This window comes from Hoplias malabaricus, chromosome 18, assembly GCF_029633855.1.
Source record: "Hoplias malabaricus isolate fHopMal1 chromosome 18, fHopMal1.hap1, whole genome shotgun sequence".
Lineage (NCBI taxonomy): Eukaryota > Metazoa > Chordata > Actinopteri > Characiformes > Erythrinidae > Hoplias > Hoplias malabaricus.
Window position 1 is genome coordinate 3466728 of NC_089817.1, and position 20186 is coordinate 3486913.

Here is a 20186-nt window from a genome sequence, read left to right on the forward strand (position 1 = left end):
CCTGATAAAACACACAAACACACTTGCATAATTGCATATTTATTACAATGTGAACAGTGGAGCTAAGGAGGGGACAGTGCGGGGACATTGGATCTGTGAGGACAGAATCCCCGTGAGGACAGAATCCCTATGAGGACAGAATCCCCATGAGGATAGAATCCCCGTGAGGACAGAATCCCAGTGAGGACAGAATCCCAGTGAGGACAGAATCACCAGTGAGGACAGAATCCCAGTGAGGACAGAATCCCTGTGAGGGAAGAACCCTAGTGAGGACAGAACCCCATGAGGACAGAATCCCAGTGAGGACAGAACCCCAGTGAGGACAGAACCCCATGAGGACAGAATCCCAGTGAGGACAGAATCGCAGTGAGAACAGAATCCCAGTGAGGACAGAATCCCTGTGAGGACAGAACCACAGTGAGGACAGAATCCCAGTGAGGACAGAATCCCTGTGAGGACAGAATCGCAGTGAGTACAGAACCCCAGTGAGGACAGAACCCCAGTGAGGACAGAATCGCAGTGAGAACAGAATCCCAGTGAGGACAGAATCCCTGTGAGGACAGAACCACAGTGAGGACAGAATCCCAGTGAGGACAGAATCCCTGTGAGGACAGAATCGCAGTGAGGACAGAACCCCAGTGAGGACAGAACCCCATGAGGACAGAATCCCAGTGAGGACAGAACCCCATGAGGACAGAATCCCAGTGAGGACAGAACCCCAGTGAGGACAGAACCCCATGAGGACAGAACCACAGTGAGGACAGAATCCCTGTGAGGACAGAATCCCATTGAGAACAGAATCCCTGTGAGGACAGAATTCCAGTGAGGACAGAATTCCAGTGAGGACAGAATTCCAGTGAGGACAGAATCCCTGTGAGGACAGAATCCTCAGTGAGGACAGAACCACAGTGAGGACAGAATCCCTGTGAGGACAGAATCCCCAGTGAGGACAGAACACCAGTGAGGACAGAATCCCAGTGAGGACAGAACCCTAGTGAGGACAGAACCCCGTGAGGACAGAATCCCTGTGAGGACAGAATCATCGTGACGACAGAAACCCCAGTGAGGAAAGAATCCCCAGTGAGGACAGAATCCCTGTGAGGACAGAACCTCAGTGAAGACAGAGAGGACAGGACCCCCGTGAGGACAGAGAGGACAGGACTCTTACCTGACGAGGTTGGGTCTGGACTGAGTGGCAGAGACAGAGACTGGAGAGAAATTACAGTGCCTTTAATATTTAACCAGTCGTTAATCTGTAAAAACAGTCAGTCATGTGTTTATTACACCACCGACAGCAACGGGACCTTCTTCACTCAGTCACCAACATCTCCCTAACTCTCACCCATTCACACTTTCACTGCCAAGTCCAGTCTAACACACTCTGGCCCTTTTACACACGTCTAATCTGGCCTTAGGAGGAAAGGCTTGAGGACCACAGTCTCACGTCTCTCTCGTTCTGACTTTGATTTCAACTTGGAGTAACTTCAGTGAGAGGTGACTGTGGGGCAGCAGGGGGCAGAGTGTGTGTGCAGTGTGTGAAACCCTTGAACTCTCTCTGCTTCAGCACCTTTCGCTCTACACACACACACACACACACACACACACACACATTAATGGAATGGTGTTCTCTCTTCCCTGGTGAACATTAACGACTCAGACTTATTGCTGTAAGAGACATTAAACCCAACAGAGCACACTGGGTAACATACACACACACACATTCTCTCTCACACACACACACACTTAGGTGCTGGTCATAAAAGTAGAATATCATGAAAAAGTTGATTTATTTCAGTAATTCCATTCAAAAAATGAAACTTACAGCACTCAATACTTAGTTGGAGCTCCTTTTGCCTGAATTACTGCAGCAATGCGGCGCGGCGTGGAGTCGATCGGTCTGTGGCACTGCTCAGGTGTTATATGAGAGCCCAGGTTGCTCTGATAGTGGCGTTCAGCTCTTCTGCATTGTTGAGTCTGGTGTATTGCATCTTTCTCTTGACAACACCCCATAGATTCTCTATGGGGTTAAGGTCAGGCGAGATTGGTGCCCAATAAAGAACAGGGAGACCATGGTCCTTACACCAGGTACTGGTAGATTTGGCACTGTGTGCAGGTGCCAAGTCCTGTTAGAAAATGAAATCTGCATCTCCATAAAGTTGGTCAGCAGCAGGAAGCAGCAGATGACTTGGCGCCCCAAACCATCACTGACTGAGAAATTCTACACTGGACCTCGATCAACGTGGATTCTGTGCCTCTTCTCTCTTCCTCCAGACTCTGGGACCCTGATTTCCAAAGGAAATGCAAAATTTACTGTTTACGGGTTTGTATGTCTGTGTCTCTTCTTTTTCTTTACTTGTTGTTGTTGCTATCCCTCCCTGTCTTTAGGTGGCAATATGGAGCTCTCCGGTGTTGCTGGGTGCTGAGAAGGTGTTTCCTGTGTCTGCCTATAAAGGAAGCAGGAAGCTGAAGATGGTCATGCCCCTTTCTCCAATTGTGGATTGTCATGTGGTGTGAAGCTTGGTGATTGCTCTGTCTCTGTGTGAGAACCGTGTAGATCTGGAGACTGTGTGTTTCCTTGTGTTTGTTAGTTGTGTTCTGTTTATTACTTTCATGGTCACCTGTGCCGGAAGGGGGTAAGCGCCTTTTGAGTTTGCCTATTTTCTCTTGGTTTATTGATAAATAGGGAGTCAGATATATTCATTGTCATTGATTTGTTTGAATAGCAAAGTTAGTGTTGGGGTTGGAGTCAGTGTTGGGTTATGTTTGTTATTTTGGCCGTGGCTTACCCCTGGAGATATGGCTTTAAGTTTTGTTTGTTGTTGTTATACTATTTGATTGTTTGGTTTGGTTTAATATCCATATTTTACCCATTTATTCTAAACTGTGTGAGTTTCTCTTTGGGATTGTCGAAAGGCTGATTTATTGTTGGTTACTGAGTTTTATGACATTTCAATACCTCGCTCAGCTAGAGTAGGTGAAATACGGGATGTGTTGATTTCTCAGCTTCGTGAAGACAGACGTGTGCCTGTGTCCCCTGATACAAGGAGCGCTGCGAGTACAGATCCAGCCGTGTTGTCTAGTGTGGATGGTGTTGGTGTTGCCTCAGGTGAACCAGATGTCTTGACAGTGGAGGAGGCTACTGGACAGTCACCAGGTAAACCATCCGGCATAGATCCGGTTACTTCTCCATCTGGAGTTGGTCCAATTAGTGAGATGAACTTGAACATGGCTATTAAGCTAAAGGAGTTGGATCTTGCTATAAAGCAGCAAGAGCATGAGACACAGTTGCTGCGGGTCCGTGCCTTTGGAATTGGAGGCAAATAAGGGTTCCTCCTCCAGGCTGTCAAGCCCTTGTCCTGTCAGGTCTGTTGTCCCTGCCATGTGCTCACTTAGCACATGGCTCTGTTTGTTATTGTTCATGTCTCCGCCCTAGTCCCGCCTTTGTTCCTCCTCCTCGTCCGTGTCTCATTTGTTACCCTGCCCTCATTATCTGTTCCAGGTGTTTTTTGTCTGTGTCATGTATTTAAGTCCCCTTGTCTCTCTTCCTCATGTTGGTCATTTGTTACAATTCCTAGTCACGTTGCTTCTTGTTTCTTTTCGCTAAGTCGTGTTGTTTCACTTCCAGTGTTTCCGTGTCTTGTTGCTTGTTGCTCCGTGTATGTCTGTCTCTGTCGTTTCCTCGTTCTAAGTCTAGGTTTTGCATTGTTTAGCTCATTAGTCGGTCTCTGCTGTTTCTCGTTTTGTTTCCCGTGTCTGGTCTGTCTTTATTATTTGTTCCATTTGTCAAATTAATCAGTCTAGTTTGTCTACCTCTGCAGTTTTCTGTTGTTGGTATCGAGTCTGTTTGTCTCCACCGTTGTTTGTCTTTGCTTTTGTTATATCTTGTTAAAATAAATGTCTGTGTTATTAGCGTTTGCGTCCGACATCCGTGAATCATGACCCAGGCATACTGCTTCACACTTGCCTGAATTTGATATCACTAAGCACATCTCTCTAGTGCCTCCATTTAGAGAATCTGAAGTTGACTCCTAATTTACTGCATTTGAGCGAGTAGCAGCTACCTTTCACTGGCCTAAAGATGTGGTCTTTACTTTTCCAGTTCAAACTACATGGTAAGGCGCAGGAATTGTGTTCATCCCCAAGTGTTGAACAGATTATGAAAATGTTAAGGCTGCTGTTCTAAGAGCCTATGAGTTGGTGCCTGAGGCGTACCGTCAAAGATTTAGGTCTCACCTAAAATCTGCGGACCAAATATTTGTATATTTGTTGAGTTTGCTCGTGAGAAAACTGTCTTGTTTGAGAAGTGGTGTTCAGCCTCTAAAGTGACTACTTTGCCTCAGTTAAAAGTGTTACTATTATTGGAGGATTTTAAGAATTCTGTGCCCGAAGTCCATCTAAAGGAGAAGGTTTCTACACTGTCAGATGCTGCTGTTTTAAGAGACTAATTTGTTTTAACCCACAAAATGTTTTTTTCCGTCTGGGAATGCTACCTCTTCTGTAGTTGGTGGTACGGACAAAAGGGGTAAAGCAGGATGGTCACCAAGACGAGAGAAGTCTCCTAATACTCCTGCTGTTCAGTCTTCCTCACAAACGTCTGAGAAGCGTGTGTGTTTTTATTGTAGGGAAGCTGGTCACTTGATTGCGGACTGTAAAGTCTGGAATAAAAAACGAAATCAACCTAAGAATGTGGCTTGTATGTCTGCTGCCGCGGCTAATACTGTGGAGGCTCTACAGAGTCAGGAGATGTGTGATGTTACTTTCCAGCCTTTTGTACTGGATGGTTGTGTTTCTCTGTCTAAAAGTGATGAGGGTACTGTGGCAGTTAGGATTTTACGGGATACCTGGGCAGCCCAGTCCTTTCTAGTGATGTGCTTGATTTGGGTGAACACTCTTTTTGTGGCTCTTATGTGGTGGTATGTGGGATAGATTTGTCCCCCGAGGGTGTGTCGTTGCATTACATTTGTTTACATTCTAAGTCGGTCAGTGGAATGGTTAGAATTGCTGTGAGAAATAGATTACCTGTTGAAGGGGTGGATATGATACTAGGTAATGACCTTGCTGGTGGAAAAGTGTTCCCCATCCCAGAGGTTGAGTCTGAACCTTCCTTAAATGAGTTGGCTGAATTTCCTTGTTTTTCCCGTGTGTGTCCCAACTCGATCCCAATGCTCTAACAAGGATGTACTTGATCTTAGCAACTTATTTACAAGTGTTCAGGAAATGAATGGAGACTCCTCTGTTCATTTACTGGCAAATAACTCTGTTTGTAAAAGGGACTTGGCATTGGCTGATTGTGTGGGTCTGCAGTTGTAGCCCCTGATCAAATATGGGTATCTTCTGTTGCTTACTATGTACAAGACAAAGTTTTAACACATACACTCTCACACACACACACACAGACCTGTACACAAACACATACACTTTCACACACACACACAGACCTGTACACAAACACATACACTCTCTCACACATAAACACACATTTACATAAACACACTCTCTCTCACACACTTTTACACAAACACATACTCTCTCACACACACACACACACATTTACACAAACACACTCTCTCACACATAAACACACATTTACACAAACACTCTCTCTCACACATAAACACACATTTACATAAACACACACTCTCTCACACACATACTCTCTCACACACACACACATTCTCTCTCTCTCTCTCTCTCTCATATTCACACACTCACACCCTGACACACACACATGTTTTAAAGAGGGATTTAACTGATAATTACAGTGTACCTCCTCATAACAAACAGATTAAAATTTATATGAATCAGTAAAAAATACTTATCTGTTCATACTGGTGCTTTAACTATGGTGGACTTTGTTTTACGCTGTTATTCAGAGGGCAAGCTTCACTCACATTCCTGGGACTTATTATGCTTCTAATTGTCTTGTACTTCGTTGTATGGTTCTGAATCATATGATAAGCATTGGCTCTGTACTTTTGAAATGTCAGGTCTGTTGTAGGTTCAGTTCTACAGCGGCTCATGACAGAATGAGTACAAAGAAGATACCTCTCAATGCACAGCTATGGAAGGCTGGTCATCCAAAGTTTAATGACTGTCAAACACACAGAACGTACACCATAAATTCTGAGAAACTACATGGTAAAATATGGGACATTATAGTTATAGTCCTCAATATTTAAGAACTAGAAAGGACCCATATTTAATATTTACCGATTCATAAAAATAACCCGTAAGTTATGTGAAGGTACACTATAAGTATGAGGTAAATTTCCCTTAAAATACTGTCATCTACAAAAGGGGAGCATGGCAGAAATAGTTTGAGAACCACTGCACAATGTTTTCTTTACACTATTACAAGGTCCCAAAGCAGTGCCCTATAAAGTGAAACGTTTCAGACACAGTGTGAGTGTGAAGTAGTGATGTGTCGGTCGCGAACGAACCAGTTCAAAGAGCCGGCTCTTGTAAGTGAACGATGAGAGCCGGTTCCCGTCTAAGACCGAGCCATTTTTTTTCTAAGGCTTGTCATTCAACCAATCAGAGAACACCAAGCAAGCTCCAACCCTCCGAGCTGAGACACTTGGTTTTCCTGAATGCCAATCTGCCTTCCAAAAAATAGTAGAAGAAAATGTTAAATCAGTTAAATGTTTGTTGACAGTTGTTGTTGTTTTATTCACCATCATTGAATGCTGCTGTTTTGCACTTTGTATTTGTTTATTTTATTTCCCAGAAATGGATGATTATTTAATTTAATAAGCTATTTTGTAATACCTACCTTTGGGTTCCATTGGCTGTATTTCAGAGTTTACAAGTGGTTTTACAAGGTGTTTACATAAAAATCCAGTTATTTATACAATTAAGTGCAATCAGTGAGTTATTACAAGACAGCCATAAAAACAATTGGCCATTGCAAAACTATTATTTTGAATATTGAACAATAATGTTTTGTCCATATAGTCATGTAAAATGTAGGTAATATTGTTCTGTACCAGTGGAAATAAGTGGTAAAACAAAGAGCTATTTAGGAGCCGAAAGAGCCGGCTCTTTATGAAGAGCCGAGCCAAAAGAGCCGGCTCCCCAAAAAGAGCCGAAATTCCCATCACTAGTGTGACGTTCCTCAGAGCCTCTTTACTCCAGTGACGTCAGGACAGTGGATCACGTGTTTCTCCCGGCGGAGCTCATTCATACAGCGATAAACACCTCCCTCTAGTGGACAGTCCGTCACACAGGACACAAGCGTCCCGGGGATTATTCAACCACCCCCCCCCCCCCCAAAACACACACACCATAGGGACAACCATTTTAACGTTAACATGTATGATACTGAAAAGTATCTTTGGATCACACTCCCGTTTCGCATATTACATTTAATTTAGATATTGACATGCTTCCATTAGACTCCAGGAGGCGCTGCTGCTTCATGAACACAATGCTGTATCTGGGAGTCACTGAGTCGGTACAAAATTATACAAATCATATTAATGACTTTTAGAAGCATCAAACACTTTAAAACTTTGATATTATAAATTATAATATTAAAAAAGTTGTTTACTTCTTTTCCGTTACGTTATTTATTCTTTCATTCCATTTTATTTTTATTGATTTTCCTTTCCACCTTAAATGCAAAAGAAACGAAATTACTAGAATTTCATTTCTACTTTAAACGATGTATCAATTACATCCATAAACTGATGTGTATGGATTTTCCTTTCCACAATAAAAGTGGCCTCAGGTACGTTACTACAATTTTCTTTCCACCTTAAATGCTGCACATTATAGATCTGGAATTAAAACTTCCATCTTAAATGATCCATCAGCTGCATTATTTGAATGTGCCGTTCCACCTTAAATGCTGAAGAAATTGCCAGCAGCCTGTAACAGCAGTGTTTAAGGTGGTATGGAACATTATCCGCTGCATTTCTTAAGGTGGAATGGACAATTCCGATAAAATAATCCAACTTTAGTCTCTCTTTGTCAGGCCCGCCCACCCGGGTCAGTTCAGAAAAGCTGATTGGCTCCTGGGGTTTACGTTTCAGTCCGTGTGTTGTGACTGGCGGAGACCCGTTGGCCCATTACGTCATGCTCAGATCCCTAAACAGAGAGGCCAGGGCCAGCAGAGCGGTGCTGATGGAGCGGAGGGAGCAGTGAAAGCGGCTTCAGGAGAAGCTCAGAGTCGGGACCGCGATGAAGGTACAGAAAAAACCGAGAACCTGTGGCGGAACACCGCGGGGGGTGCGTTACTTCGCCTCCCGGCGCTCAGGCCCGGTGCCGCGGCCACCGGCGGGGGACAGTGGTGCAGTTCTCAGCGGAGGAGGAGGATGAAGATGAAGATTGGTATGAACTGCTTGTTCATGCTAATCTTCATCTGCAGTCATCAGCTAAGGAGGAGAAATAGGAGGAGGAGGAGGAGGAGGATCTGTGGGAACAGTGTCCACAGTGGACCTGAGGTCGTTAAATGGCGATAGTGTGGGGCCCTGGGTTTATCACATTGGGCTTTTATTGCTGGGTTTATTGCTCTGGGTTCATGCTTTTTTGGGTGTTGGGTCTCTGCTGTTGGGTTTAGTGCAGTGGGCCTCTGTCCAGAGTTTGACTTAACTGGGTTTGACAGAGCTGGGTTTGACTTAACTGGGTTTGACAGAGCTGGGTTTGACTTAACTGGGTTTGACAGAGCTGGATTTGGCCAATTGGGTTTGACTGAGCTGGGTTTGACAGAGCTGGGTTTGACTTAACTGGGTTTGGCCAAGTTGGGTTTGACTTAACTGGGTTTGACAGAGCTGGGTTTGACTTAACTGGGTTTGACAGAGCTGGATTTGGCCAATTGGGTTTGACTGAGCTGGGTTTGACAGAGCTAGGTGTGACAGAGCTAGGTGTGACAGAGCTGGGTTTGACTTAACTGGGTTTGGCCAAGTTGGGTTTGACTTAACTGGGTTTGACAGAGCTGAGTTTGACTTAACTGGGTTTGACCGAGCAGGGTTTCCCCGAGCTGGGTTTGACTTAACTGGGTTTGACAGAGCTGGGTTTGACTTAACTGGGTTTGACAGAGCTGGATTTGGCCAATTGGGTTTGACTAAGCTGGGTTTGACAGAGCTGGGTGTGACAGAGCTGGGTTTGACTTAACTGGGTTTGGCCAAGTTGGGTTTGACTTAACTGGGTTTGACAGAGCTGGGTTTGACTTAACTGGGTTTGACAGAGCTGGATTTGGCCAATTGGGTTTGACTGAGCTGGGTTTGACAGAGCTAGGTGTGACAGAGCTGGGTTTGACTTAACTGGGTTTGGCCAAGTTGGGTTTGACTTAACTGGGTTTGACAGAGCTGAGTTTGACTTAACTGGGTTTGACCGAGCAGGGTTTCCCCGAGCTGGGTTTTACTTAACTGGGTTTGACAGAGCTGGCTTTGTCTTATCTGGATTTGACTTAGCTGGGTTTGACAGAGCTGGGTTTCCCCGAGCTGGGTTTCCCCGAGCTGAGTTTGACAGAGCTGAGTTTGACAGAGCTGAGTTTGACAGAGCTGGGTTTGACAGAGCTGGGTTTGACAGAGCTGGGTTTGACAGAGCTGGGTTTGACTTAGCTGGGTTTGACAGAGCTGGGTTTGACAGAGCTGGGTTTGACAGAGCTGGGTTTGACTTAACTGACTTTGACAGAGCTGGGTTTGACTTAACTGACTTTGACAGAGCTGGGTTTGACTTGGCTGACTTTGACTTGGCTGACTTTGACAGAGCTGGGTTTGACAGAGCTGGGTTTGACAGAGCTGGGTTTGACAGAGCTGGGTTTGACTTAGCTGGGTTTGACTTAGCTGGGTTTGACAGAGCTGGGTTTGACTTAGCTGACTTTGCCCGAGCTGGGTTTGACTTAGCTGGGTTTGACTTGGCTGACTTTGACTTGGCTGACTTTGAGTTAGCTGGGCTTGACCAAGCTGACTTTGAGTTAGCTGACTTTGACAGAGCTGACTTTGACAGAGCTGTGTTTCCCCGACCTGGGTTTGACCGACCTGGGTTTGACCGAGCTGGGTTTGTCTTATCTGGATTTGTCTTATCTGGATTTGACAGAGCTGGGTTTGAATTAGCTGGGTTTGACTGTGATCAGATTGATTGCCTCTGGGTTGAATGTGTTGCGTTTGACTGCATTGGATTTAACTGCGCAGGGTTTGACCCCCACAGAGCAGGTGTGATGTGGTGGTGGATCATTCTAAGTGCTGGGGTGACACTGACGTGGTGGTGGTGTGTTAGTGTGTGTTGTGCTGGTGTAAGTGGATCAGCAATAATTAATTTTATTTATTTTCTCTCTCTCTCTCTCCCTAGGCCGGGGCGTCCTCTATGTGGGTGTTGGGTTTGACTTAGCTGGGTTTGACCGAGCTGGATTTGTCTTATCTGGATTTGACTTAGCTGGGTTTGACAGAGCTGGGTTTGACAGAGCTGGGTTTGACAGAGCTGGGTTTGACAGAGCTGACTTTGACAGAGCTGACTTTGACAGAGCTGACTTTGACAGAGCTGACTTTGACAGAGCTGGGTTTGATTTAGCTGACTTTGACTTAGCTGACTTTGACAGAGCTGGGTTTGACAGAGCTGGGTTTGACAGAGCTGGGTTTGACTTAGCTGACTTTGACAGAGCTGGGTTTGACTTAGCTGACTTTGACAGAGCTGGGTTTGAATTAGCTGGGTTTGACAGAGCTGGGTTTGACTGTGATCAGATTGATTGCCTCTGGGTTGAATATGTTGAGTTTGACTGCATTGGATTTAACTGCGCAGGGTTTGACCCCCACAGAGCAGGTGTGATGTGGTGGTGGATCATTCTAAGTGCTGGGGTGACACTGACGTGGTGGTGGTGTGTTAGTGTGTGTTGTGCTGGTGTAAGTGGATCAGCAATAATTAATTTTATTTATTTTCTCTCTCTCTCTCTCTCTCTCTCTCCCCCTAGGCCGGGGCGTCCTCTATGTGGGTGTTGGGTTTGACTTAGCTGGGTTTGTCTTATCTGGATTTGACAGAGATGAGTTTGACCGAGCTGGGTTTCCCCTAGCTGGGTTTGACTTAACTGAGTTTGACAGAGCTGGCTTTGTCTTATCTGGGTTTGACAGAGCTGGGTTTGACAGAGCTGGGTTTGACTTAACTGGGTTTGACTTAACTGGGTTTGACTTAACTGGGTTTGACATAGCTGGGTTTGACATAGCTGGATTTGACCGAGCTGGATTTGTCTTATCTGGATTTGACAGAGATGATTTTGACCGAGCTGGGTTTCCCCGAGCTGGGTTTGACCGAGCAGGGTTTCCCCGAGCTGGGTTTGACTTAACTGAGTTTGACAGAGCTGGCTTTGTCTTATCTGGGTTTGACAGAGCTGGGTTTGACAGAACTGACTTTGACTTAGCTGGGTTTGACTTAGCTGGGTTTGACTTAGCTGGGTTTGACGGAGCTGGGTTTGACAGAGCTGGGTTTGACAGAGCTGGGTTTGACAGAGCTGGGTTTGACAGAGCTGGGTTTGACAGAGCTGGGTTTGACAGAGCTGACTTTGACAGAGCTGACTTTGACAGAGCTGACTTTGACAGAGCTGACTTTGACTTAGCTGGATTTGACTTAGCTGACTTTGACAGAGCTGGGTTTGACTTAGCTGACTTTGACTTAGCTGGGTTTGACTTAGCTGGATTTGACTTAGCTGGATTTGACTTAGCTGACTTTGACTTAGCTGACTTTGACAGAGCTGGGTTTGACAGAGCTGACTTTGAGTTAGCTGACTTTGACAGAGCTGTGTTTCCCCAACCTGGGTTTGACTGAGCTGGGTTTGTCTTATCTGGATTTGACAGAGCTGGGTTTGACTGTGATCAGATTGATTGCCTCTGGGTTGAATATGTTGAGTTTGACTGCATTGGATTTAACTGCGCAGGGTTTGACCCCCACAGAGCAGGTGTGATGTGGTGGTGGATCATTCTAAGTGCTGGGGTGACACTGACGTGGTGGTGGTGTGTTAGTGTGTGTTGTGCTGGTGTAAGTGGATCAGCAATAATTAATTTTATTTATTTTCTCTCTCTCTCTCTCTCTCTCTCTCTCTCTCTCTCTCTCTCTCTCTCTCCCTCTCTCTCCCTAGGCCGGGGCGTCCTCTATGTGGGCGTCCTGTTGTGGGCTGTTGAATGAAGTGATCGGTACTGGTTCAGTTCGGGGGCAGCAGCCTGGTTTTGGGGCAGCAGCCGGACCCTTCAGATTTGCCCCCAGTGCAGGGTACTCAACATACCCTCCCACACCCTCTCCTTCCCCCAGCAACCCCGCCGGACTTGTGTGTAAAGCCTGTGGACTTGCCTTCTCTGTTTTCAGACGCAAGGTACCACACAGATTCATTCACTGGCCACTTTATCAAAAACACCCTGTTAAGGCAAATTTATGCTTCAAACGTATTCTGTACCCCACACCAAACCCTACGCTGTACTGTACAATAAACCCCCACACTGTATCCTACACTAAGCCCTACACTGCACCGCACACTGTACCCTACACTAAACCCCACACTGCACCCTCCAAAAAACCCTATGCTGTGCTGTGCAATAAACCCCCACACTGCACCTACACTAAACCCCACACTGTACCCTACACTAAACCCCACACTAAACCCTACGCTGTACTGTACAATAAACCCCTACACTGTACCCTACACTAAACCCCACACTGCACCCTCCAAAAAATCCTATGCTGTGCTGTGCAATAAACCCCCACACTGCACCTACACTAAACCCCACACTGTACCCTACACTAAACCCCACACTAAACCCTATGCTGTACTGTACAGTAAACCCCCACACTGTACCCTACACTAAACCCTATGCTGTACTGTACAATAAGCCTTACACTGTACCTTACACTAAACCCTTTGTTGTACTGTACAATAAGCCTTACACTGTACCTTACACTAAACCCTTTGTTGTACTGTACAATAAGCCTTACACTGTACCTTACACTAAACCCTATGTTGTACTGTACAATAAGCCTTACACTGTACCTTACACTGTACCTTATAATGTACCTTACACTGTACCTTATAATGTACCTTAGACTGTACCCTACACTAAACCCTATGCTGTACTGTACAATAAGCCTTACACTGTACCTTACACTAAACCTTATGCTGTACTGTACAATAAGCCTTACACTGTACCTTACACTAAACCCTATGCTGTACTGTACAATAAGCCTTACATTGTACCTTACACTAAACCTTATGCTGTACTGTACAATAAGCCTTACACTGTACCTTACACTAAACCCTATGCTGTACTGTACAATAAGCCTTACACTGTACCTTACACTAAACCTTATGCTGTACTGTACAATAAGCCTTACACTGTACCTTACACTAAACCCTATGCTGTACTGTACAATAAGCCTTACACTGTACCTTACACTAAACCTTATGCTGTACTGTACAATAAGCCTTACACTGTACCCTATAATGTAACTTACACTGTACCCTACACTAAACCTTATGCTGTACTGTACAATAAGCCTTACACTGTACCCTACACTAAACCCTATGCTGTACTGTACAATAAGCCTTACACTGTACCTTACACTAAACCCTATGCTGTACTGTACAATAAGCCTTACACTGTACCCTATAATGTAACTTACACTGTACCCTACACTAAACCTTATGCTGTACTGTACAATAAGCCTTACACTGTACCCTACACTAAACCTTATGCTGTACTGTACAATAAGCCTTACACTGTACCTTACACTAAACCTTATGCTGTACTGTACAATAAGCCTTACACTGTACCTTACACTAAACCTTATGCTGTACTGTACAATAAGCCTTACACTGTACCTTACACTAAACCCTATGCTGTACTGTACAATAAGCCTTACATTGTACCTTACACTAAACCCTATGCTGTACTGTACAATAAGCCTTACACTGTACCTTACAATGTACCCTACACTGTACCTTACACTAAACCCTATGCTGTACTGTACAATAAGCCTTACACTGTACCTTACACTAAACCCCATGCTGTACTGTACAATAAGCCTTACACTGTACCTTACAATGTACCTTATAATGTACCCTACACTGTTCCTTATAATGTACCCTACACTGTACCTACCACTGTACCCTACACTGGTTGCATTCACACACACCGGGTAGTCTGGATTACTGTGCCTGTGTGAAAGGGGCATATGAAAGAACACATTTCTGGACCTGGAGGTTTATTAATCCCTCTGTTTGTCATACATGTCACTCTGTATATTTCTCTCTGTCTCTCTCTTGTGCAGCATGTGTGTTCGGACTGTAAGAAGTGTTTCTGCTCGCTGTGCTCGGTGCTGCAAGAGAACCTGCGCCGGTGTGTGACCTGTCACCTGCTGTGGGGAACGGCATTCCAGCGTCGTCGGCTCATGCGTCTGCGTGTGAAAGACCTGCGTCAGTACCTGCGTCTGCGTAATATCAGCACAGACACTTGCCGGGAGAAGGAGGACCTGGTGGAGCTGGTGCTCCGACATTTGGGGGCGGAGCTCCAGCCTCCAGAGGACCAGGAGGAACAGCATCATCAGGAGGAGGAAGAGGAAGAAGAAGAGGGGGCAGAATCAGACACCCTTCACCCTGCCCCTCCCCCGGCACTGACCCCACCCCCTGTGGCACGATCCACCTCCCAACAGTCAGTCTCTGCCTCTCAGGGAGATACACCCAGCCCCAGCAACAGCTCAGGAACCAGCCAGGTGACATCTCCACAGTCACCTCACGTCTGTTTCCATGGCAATGCTACACATGATGCCGTGGTTGCAGTGTCCTAATGTCTGTAGTTGAACTCCACCTGCTGCTATGTTTATGCTCTAGTAATGTCAGTGTACACTACAACGGTTTCCATGGTTACACTATTCAATTATTCTTTAGTTCCATGCTTCCCGTTGCTATGGATACATCACACCTGTTTCCATGGTTCTGTTGCAGCGAGTTACTTTATATTACACCAGTTTATTTACAATAAACAAATGTTTTTGAGTGTGTGTGTGTCTTTGTGCATGTGCATGTGTGGGGTGTTTCCCTGTGAGCCGCCTGGCTGAGCTGATTATGTAACTGTAGAACAGCCTGCAGCCTGCTATAATTATGCCCTCCATAGCCAGAAGATGGACACACACATAGACACACACACACACACACTCGGTCTGAGTGGTTAAGCTGGAAGGCCCGTGATCCATCTCCTGAATGAGGAACATTCTGCCATTAATATCTGAAAAGACACGAGGCTGATTTAGCCGTGTGTGTGTGTGTGTGTGTGTAAGAAAACACCCTTCTTTATCTAAATGGTCTGGAGTTCCACTGTGAGCTGTTTACACTCATTATAATGTAGTGAGGAGAAGGATGGTAATGTCATTGATTGGTTTTGTAAATGTGTGGGACTTTTTTTGTGTGTGTGTGTTAGGATCTTGGGGAGAGTGCCTCCATCTCCCTCCTGACCCTGGAATCTACTGAACATTTACTAGAGGTCAGTGATCTGAATTACACAAAATTTATCTGTAAACACATAATGAATGAATGAGGTATAAACATTTGTGTCATATGTGTGTGTGTTGCCAGTCGAGTCCAGTGCTCCAGCGGCGCGGCAAGGGCATCTCTCTCTGACCTCGCTCATGAGGAGGACATCGAGGCTCTGACGGTCCGGCAGCTGAAGGAAATCCTGGCTCGGAATTTCGTTAATTTTTCCGGCTGCTGTGAGAAGTGGGAACTGGTGGAAAAGGGTCCACCGACTGTACAGAGAAAACGAGATCAACCGCAGATCCAGTCAGTTTACTCTGATACACCATTGCTCCATTTACACAGTTTACACCATTACTCTGTTTACACCATTGCTCCATTTACACTGTTTACACCATTGCTCTATTTACACTATTACCCCATTTACCACGATTATTCCATTTACTCTGTTTACACCATTACGTTTGTACTTCGTTCATATTTTTTACTCCATATTTGAACTCAGTTTACTGTCTAACACTGTTTTACACCATTATTCTGTTTATTCCGTACACTGTTTACACTTTAGGCTCTTTACACTAATAATTCTCTTTACTTTTTACTCTTTATTAATTTATGTTTACACTGCTTAAACCAGTCAAGTTGTTTACAGTTTATACTCTGTTGTTTACTCTATTTATTTTGTGGGTAAATCGCCCTGTGGTGTGTTTTCTCAGCAGTGGAGAATGTCAGTAACAGCGTCACTGCAGGTGAGTGTGTGTTGTTTACAGAGAGAGCTCTGTTGTTGTTGTTGTTGTTGTTGTTTTCGTCACTCCAGGGGCACAATGATTGTTTTGTTTTTTATATATAAGGAAAGTTCTGAGTGATCTTCTGACTTACAATTTCTTTCTCCTGCATTTGACTTTAAAGTTGTGGCATATCCTCCTCCGGTGTGTGACGGAGATGTCGGAGGTAAGCCTTTTACTCACCATCATTCCGTCACTCTCAGTCCTCCACAGTGCATGTTGGGAAATGAAGTCCTTGGTAACATGACCCTGGATATGGCTTTAAAGTGCATTAACGAGATGTTCCTACACATGGACCATGGCCGAGGGGACTCTGAGGGGGGTCTGTGGGTGTTTGCAGTGGGAACAGAAGCAGAAGGGAATGGGAAGGAGTTAAAGGAGTGGACGGTGCAGGTGATTGAGCGTGGTCTAACACCCTGTGTAAACACATTATAGCTGAGTCTCTGTAAGACACAGGATAACACTACAGACCGAGACCCTCTCACAGTTTGTTTATTAGTGCTTTAAGGAATCTGCCGTATGTTTGAAGTTTATGAAGTGTAATCGTAACTGGAGCAGGTGTAATAGCGTTACACATCTTTATAAACACAGAGCTCACTGACACGGTCCTGTTTCTGTTCCCACAGCCTAAGGTGTTCATTTTATTTTGCATGACCTGTTTCATCTGTGGTGTTTGTTGCTGTAATAATTAACACGCTGTGACCGTGTAGAAGTGATTCAGCGCAATCTTCACTGTAACATTCTGTTACAACCTTCCTCACTCTCTGTAAATACACCATACATCATCACCGCAGTTTTACACTCGCAGAGAGAGAGAGAGAGAGAGAGAGAGGAGAGAGAGAGAGAGAGAGAGAGAGAGAGAGAGAAGAGAGAGAGAGAGAGAGAGAGAGAGAGGAGAGAGAGAGGAGAGAGAGAGAGAGAGAGAGAGAGAGAGAGAGAGAGAGAGAGAGAGAGAAGAGAGAGAGAGAAGAGGAGAGAGAGAGAGAGAGAGAGAGAGAGAGAGAGAGAGAGAGAGAGAGAGAGAATTTGAGATTATCCATTGTTGGTCTGCATACTTTGTTACCCCCTTTCCCCCTGTTCCTCAGCTCTCAGGACCCCCACAGAGCAGGTGTGATGTGGTGGTGGATCATTCTCAGCGCTGCAGTGACACTGACGTGGTGGTGGTGTGTGAGTGTGTGTTGTGCTGGTGTAGAGTGGATCAGACACAGCAGTGCTGCTGGAGTTTTTAAACCCCTCAGTGTCTGGACTGAGAACAGTCCACCGACCAAAAACATCCAGCCGATAGCGTCCTGTGTCACTGATGAAGGACTAGGTGGACCAATGAGGTGGGGGCGTCTAACAGAGTGGGCAGTGAGTGTAGAGACATGAATGTGGATTTAAAGTTTTACAAAAAAACGTGAGATGTGAGGTTTGTTTGTGAAAGTGTTCTCTTGGTGTTTGGACTTTGTTTATTCTGGATGCTGAATGTGTGGGAAAAGGTGAACTTGGTCTTCAGAAATGATTCTTCTCCCCTCTGTCTGTCTGTGTCTGTGTGTGTGTCCAGATTTAGGCGCTGTAGCTCCCCTGGGTTCTGTGGATGAGAACCTGTGCCGTATCTGCATGGACGCCGTGATCGACTGCGTGCTGCTGGAGTGCGGTCACATGGTCACCTGCACCAAGTGCGAAAGAGAATGAACGAGTGTCCGATCTGTCGGCAGTATGTGGTCCGAGCGGTTCACGTCTTCAAATCATAACAAACACACACACTCTCTCTCTCTCCCTCTCTTTCTCTCTCTCTCTCACACACACACACACACACACTCAGCCAGAAGCGCCCTCTGTCTCTCAGTGTCACAGGACTCTCGCTGTTCCACTCCTCAGCTGTTGTGAGTTTTTCTGTCGGAACCGCGAGGGATGGACGTCACACACCGAGCCGGATTACTCGGACAGTTTATCGACGTTACAGAGGAGGAGGAGACCGTCACTGCTCGAGAAATCAGTGGAAGGAGCTCATGATGTTGACCGAGGGAAACCTCTTCCTTTTTGGGGAAAAGAGGCACACAGATCTTTAAAAAAAAACTCTAGCGACTGGAACGGGCTGAAAATTCAGACCTGGTTCTGTTGTGTTTTTCTGAGGGTTAAAAATCGGGAGCCTGCCGTTGTCCGAGCAGGAATACCGTAACCGTCGGGATGAGTGGAAGTGTGGGCTGACGAGCAGAAAAGGCCTTCTCTCCTGTAGAAGATCAGCTCCGTTACGTGAAGATGGAGGAAGTCTTAGTTTCTGAACTGAAATATCAGTAAAGATCGGGGTGGAGGAGGCGTGGTGTACGGGGAGCACACTCCCACACGGTGCACTGCGCAGACAGAACGTTTATCTTAGTGCTAAGAGCTGAGATAACTGTAGAGCTCAGTAGAAGACCAGGAGCAGGTCTCTGATCCGTGAAGGGTTAAAGAGTGAGAGAGCGTCTGGAGGTTTGTCCACATCAACGCTTCACCGTCTCCATCCTGAGCTCCATAATCCCTGCTTGTTCCACGTCTGCAGAGACACCCTCCGGCCCAATCCCACTCTTCCAGGACGTAGAGTCTCCCCCGTGACCCGCAGCCGAACATGCAGACGCCTGACCAGGTCCAGTGTGTGACGGCTGTGGTGTGATGTCAGCGATGAAGCTAACGTGTCCCGAGGGGGTTTTGATATGGTTTACACTCTTTTAAATGTCTCATGTGCAATATTAGATGAAGAAAATGCATTTTGTGAGTAGATGGTTCTCCTGAAAAGTGTTGAGTTGTTGGTCGTCCATCAAAGGACCGGAGCCAGCAGCAGGTGCCAACACACTCTCACTGTAATAACCACTTTAGTCCTCCAGACTGGATCTGCTCCAGCTCGAAATGTAGCCAGTGATTTCAAAATAAAAGCCCTTTCCTGACAATTACAGGAGGAAAAATAATGTAAAAAATGATCTTCAACGTGTTTTCTCCTGTTTCCGGTCCTGACCCACTGTCTCTGAAATAAGGACTTGAAATGTCACGTTAATAAAGTAAACTTAAAGCACTCAAAATTCAAATAAACATCTGAACACACGCCCTTAGTCAGGACCAAAGGTTACTTAAAAATGTACCTGAACCCATAAAGGTCCCGGAGGTTTTTTCCTTCTCCGCCGGTCGGGAATGGGCTGAAACGGAAGAAAATCCGGTTTGTGTCTAATCTCCGTTCAGTCTGAAGTTAATGATGTTCCATAAACAGTGTTCCGGTGTTCCCGCGTTCCCTGTTCCGCTCTGAGGCCCTCGGTTGTTGTGTGTTGTTGCTCGTCCCACGTCATAAACTGGATAAACATTAATGAGGAGCTCCAGCCTCTGTTTCTGTAAACGATAGGAGGGCCTCACACCATCATGCTGCAAACAAGTGCAGAACACCAGGGGGCACCAGAGACCACGAGGACGAATGAATTACATATAAACTTCTTTATAGTTATTTGTGGAGAAAGCGGATCTGTGGGTTATTGTTTAAAAAAGTAAATGAAAATGAACCAGAAACTGAATGAGCCCAGAATTCCTTCCCCCGAGTCAGCCACACCCACAACTCCTTAGCCACGCCCTCTTTACAACCAGCCACACCCACAACTCCTTAGCCACGCCCTTTTTACAAGCATCACACACCACAACTCCTTTTTATGGCATGATTCTGAGTACGGAGCAGGTTTTGTTGACAGCTGTAGTTTGTAAATAGTTAATGCTTCCACTAAACCAATCACTTTGTCGGCACTTGAACCTGTTATTTTTTAAATCTCAGCAGCGCCTTGTGTCTCGCGTTTAAACGTGGAACATCTGGGGGCTCTCGAGGAACAGCTTTGAAAAATTGAGCTTAAAATATAAACAGTGTAGCGACCTGTGTTTTCAGCAGGAGACCCTCTGAACCCCGGGGTCTGTCTGACGCCCCTCGCTCTGAGCTCTCTCTCTGTGTGTGTGTGTGTGTGTGTGTG

General features: G+C 45.6%; 1 protein-coding gene across 1 annotated transcript; it reads left to right on the forward strand.

Annotated features, from left to right (window-relative positions):
* Positions 1-8031: 8031 nt before the first annotated feature.
* On the forward strand, positions 8032-18978 carry LOC136674986 (E3 ubiquitin-protein ligase RNF34-like). The gene is given in 11 exon segments (XM_066651347.1): positions 8032-8187; positions 12068-12298; positions 14248-14688; positions 15393-15455; positions 15548-15571; positions 15573-15704; positions 15706-15751; positions 16165-16194; positions 16355-16396; positions 17774-17890; positions 17893-18978. Coding segments are annotated over 11 exon segments (1203 nt in total). The 5' UTR covers positions 8032-8181; the 3' UTR covers positions 17964-18978.
* Positions 18979-20186: the final 1208 nt, after the last annotated feature.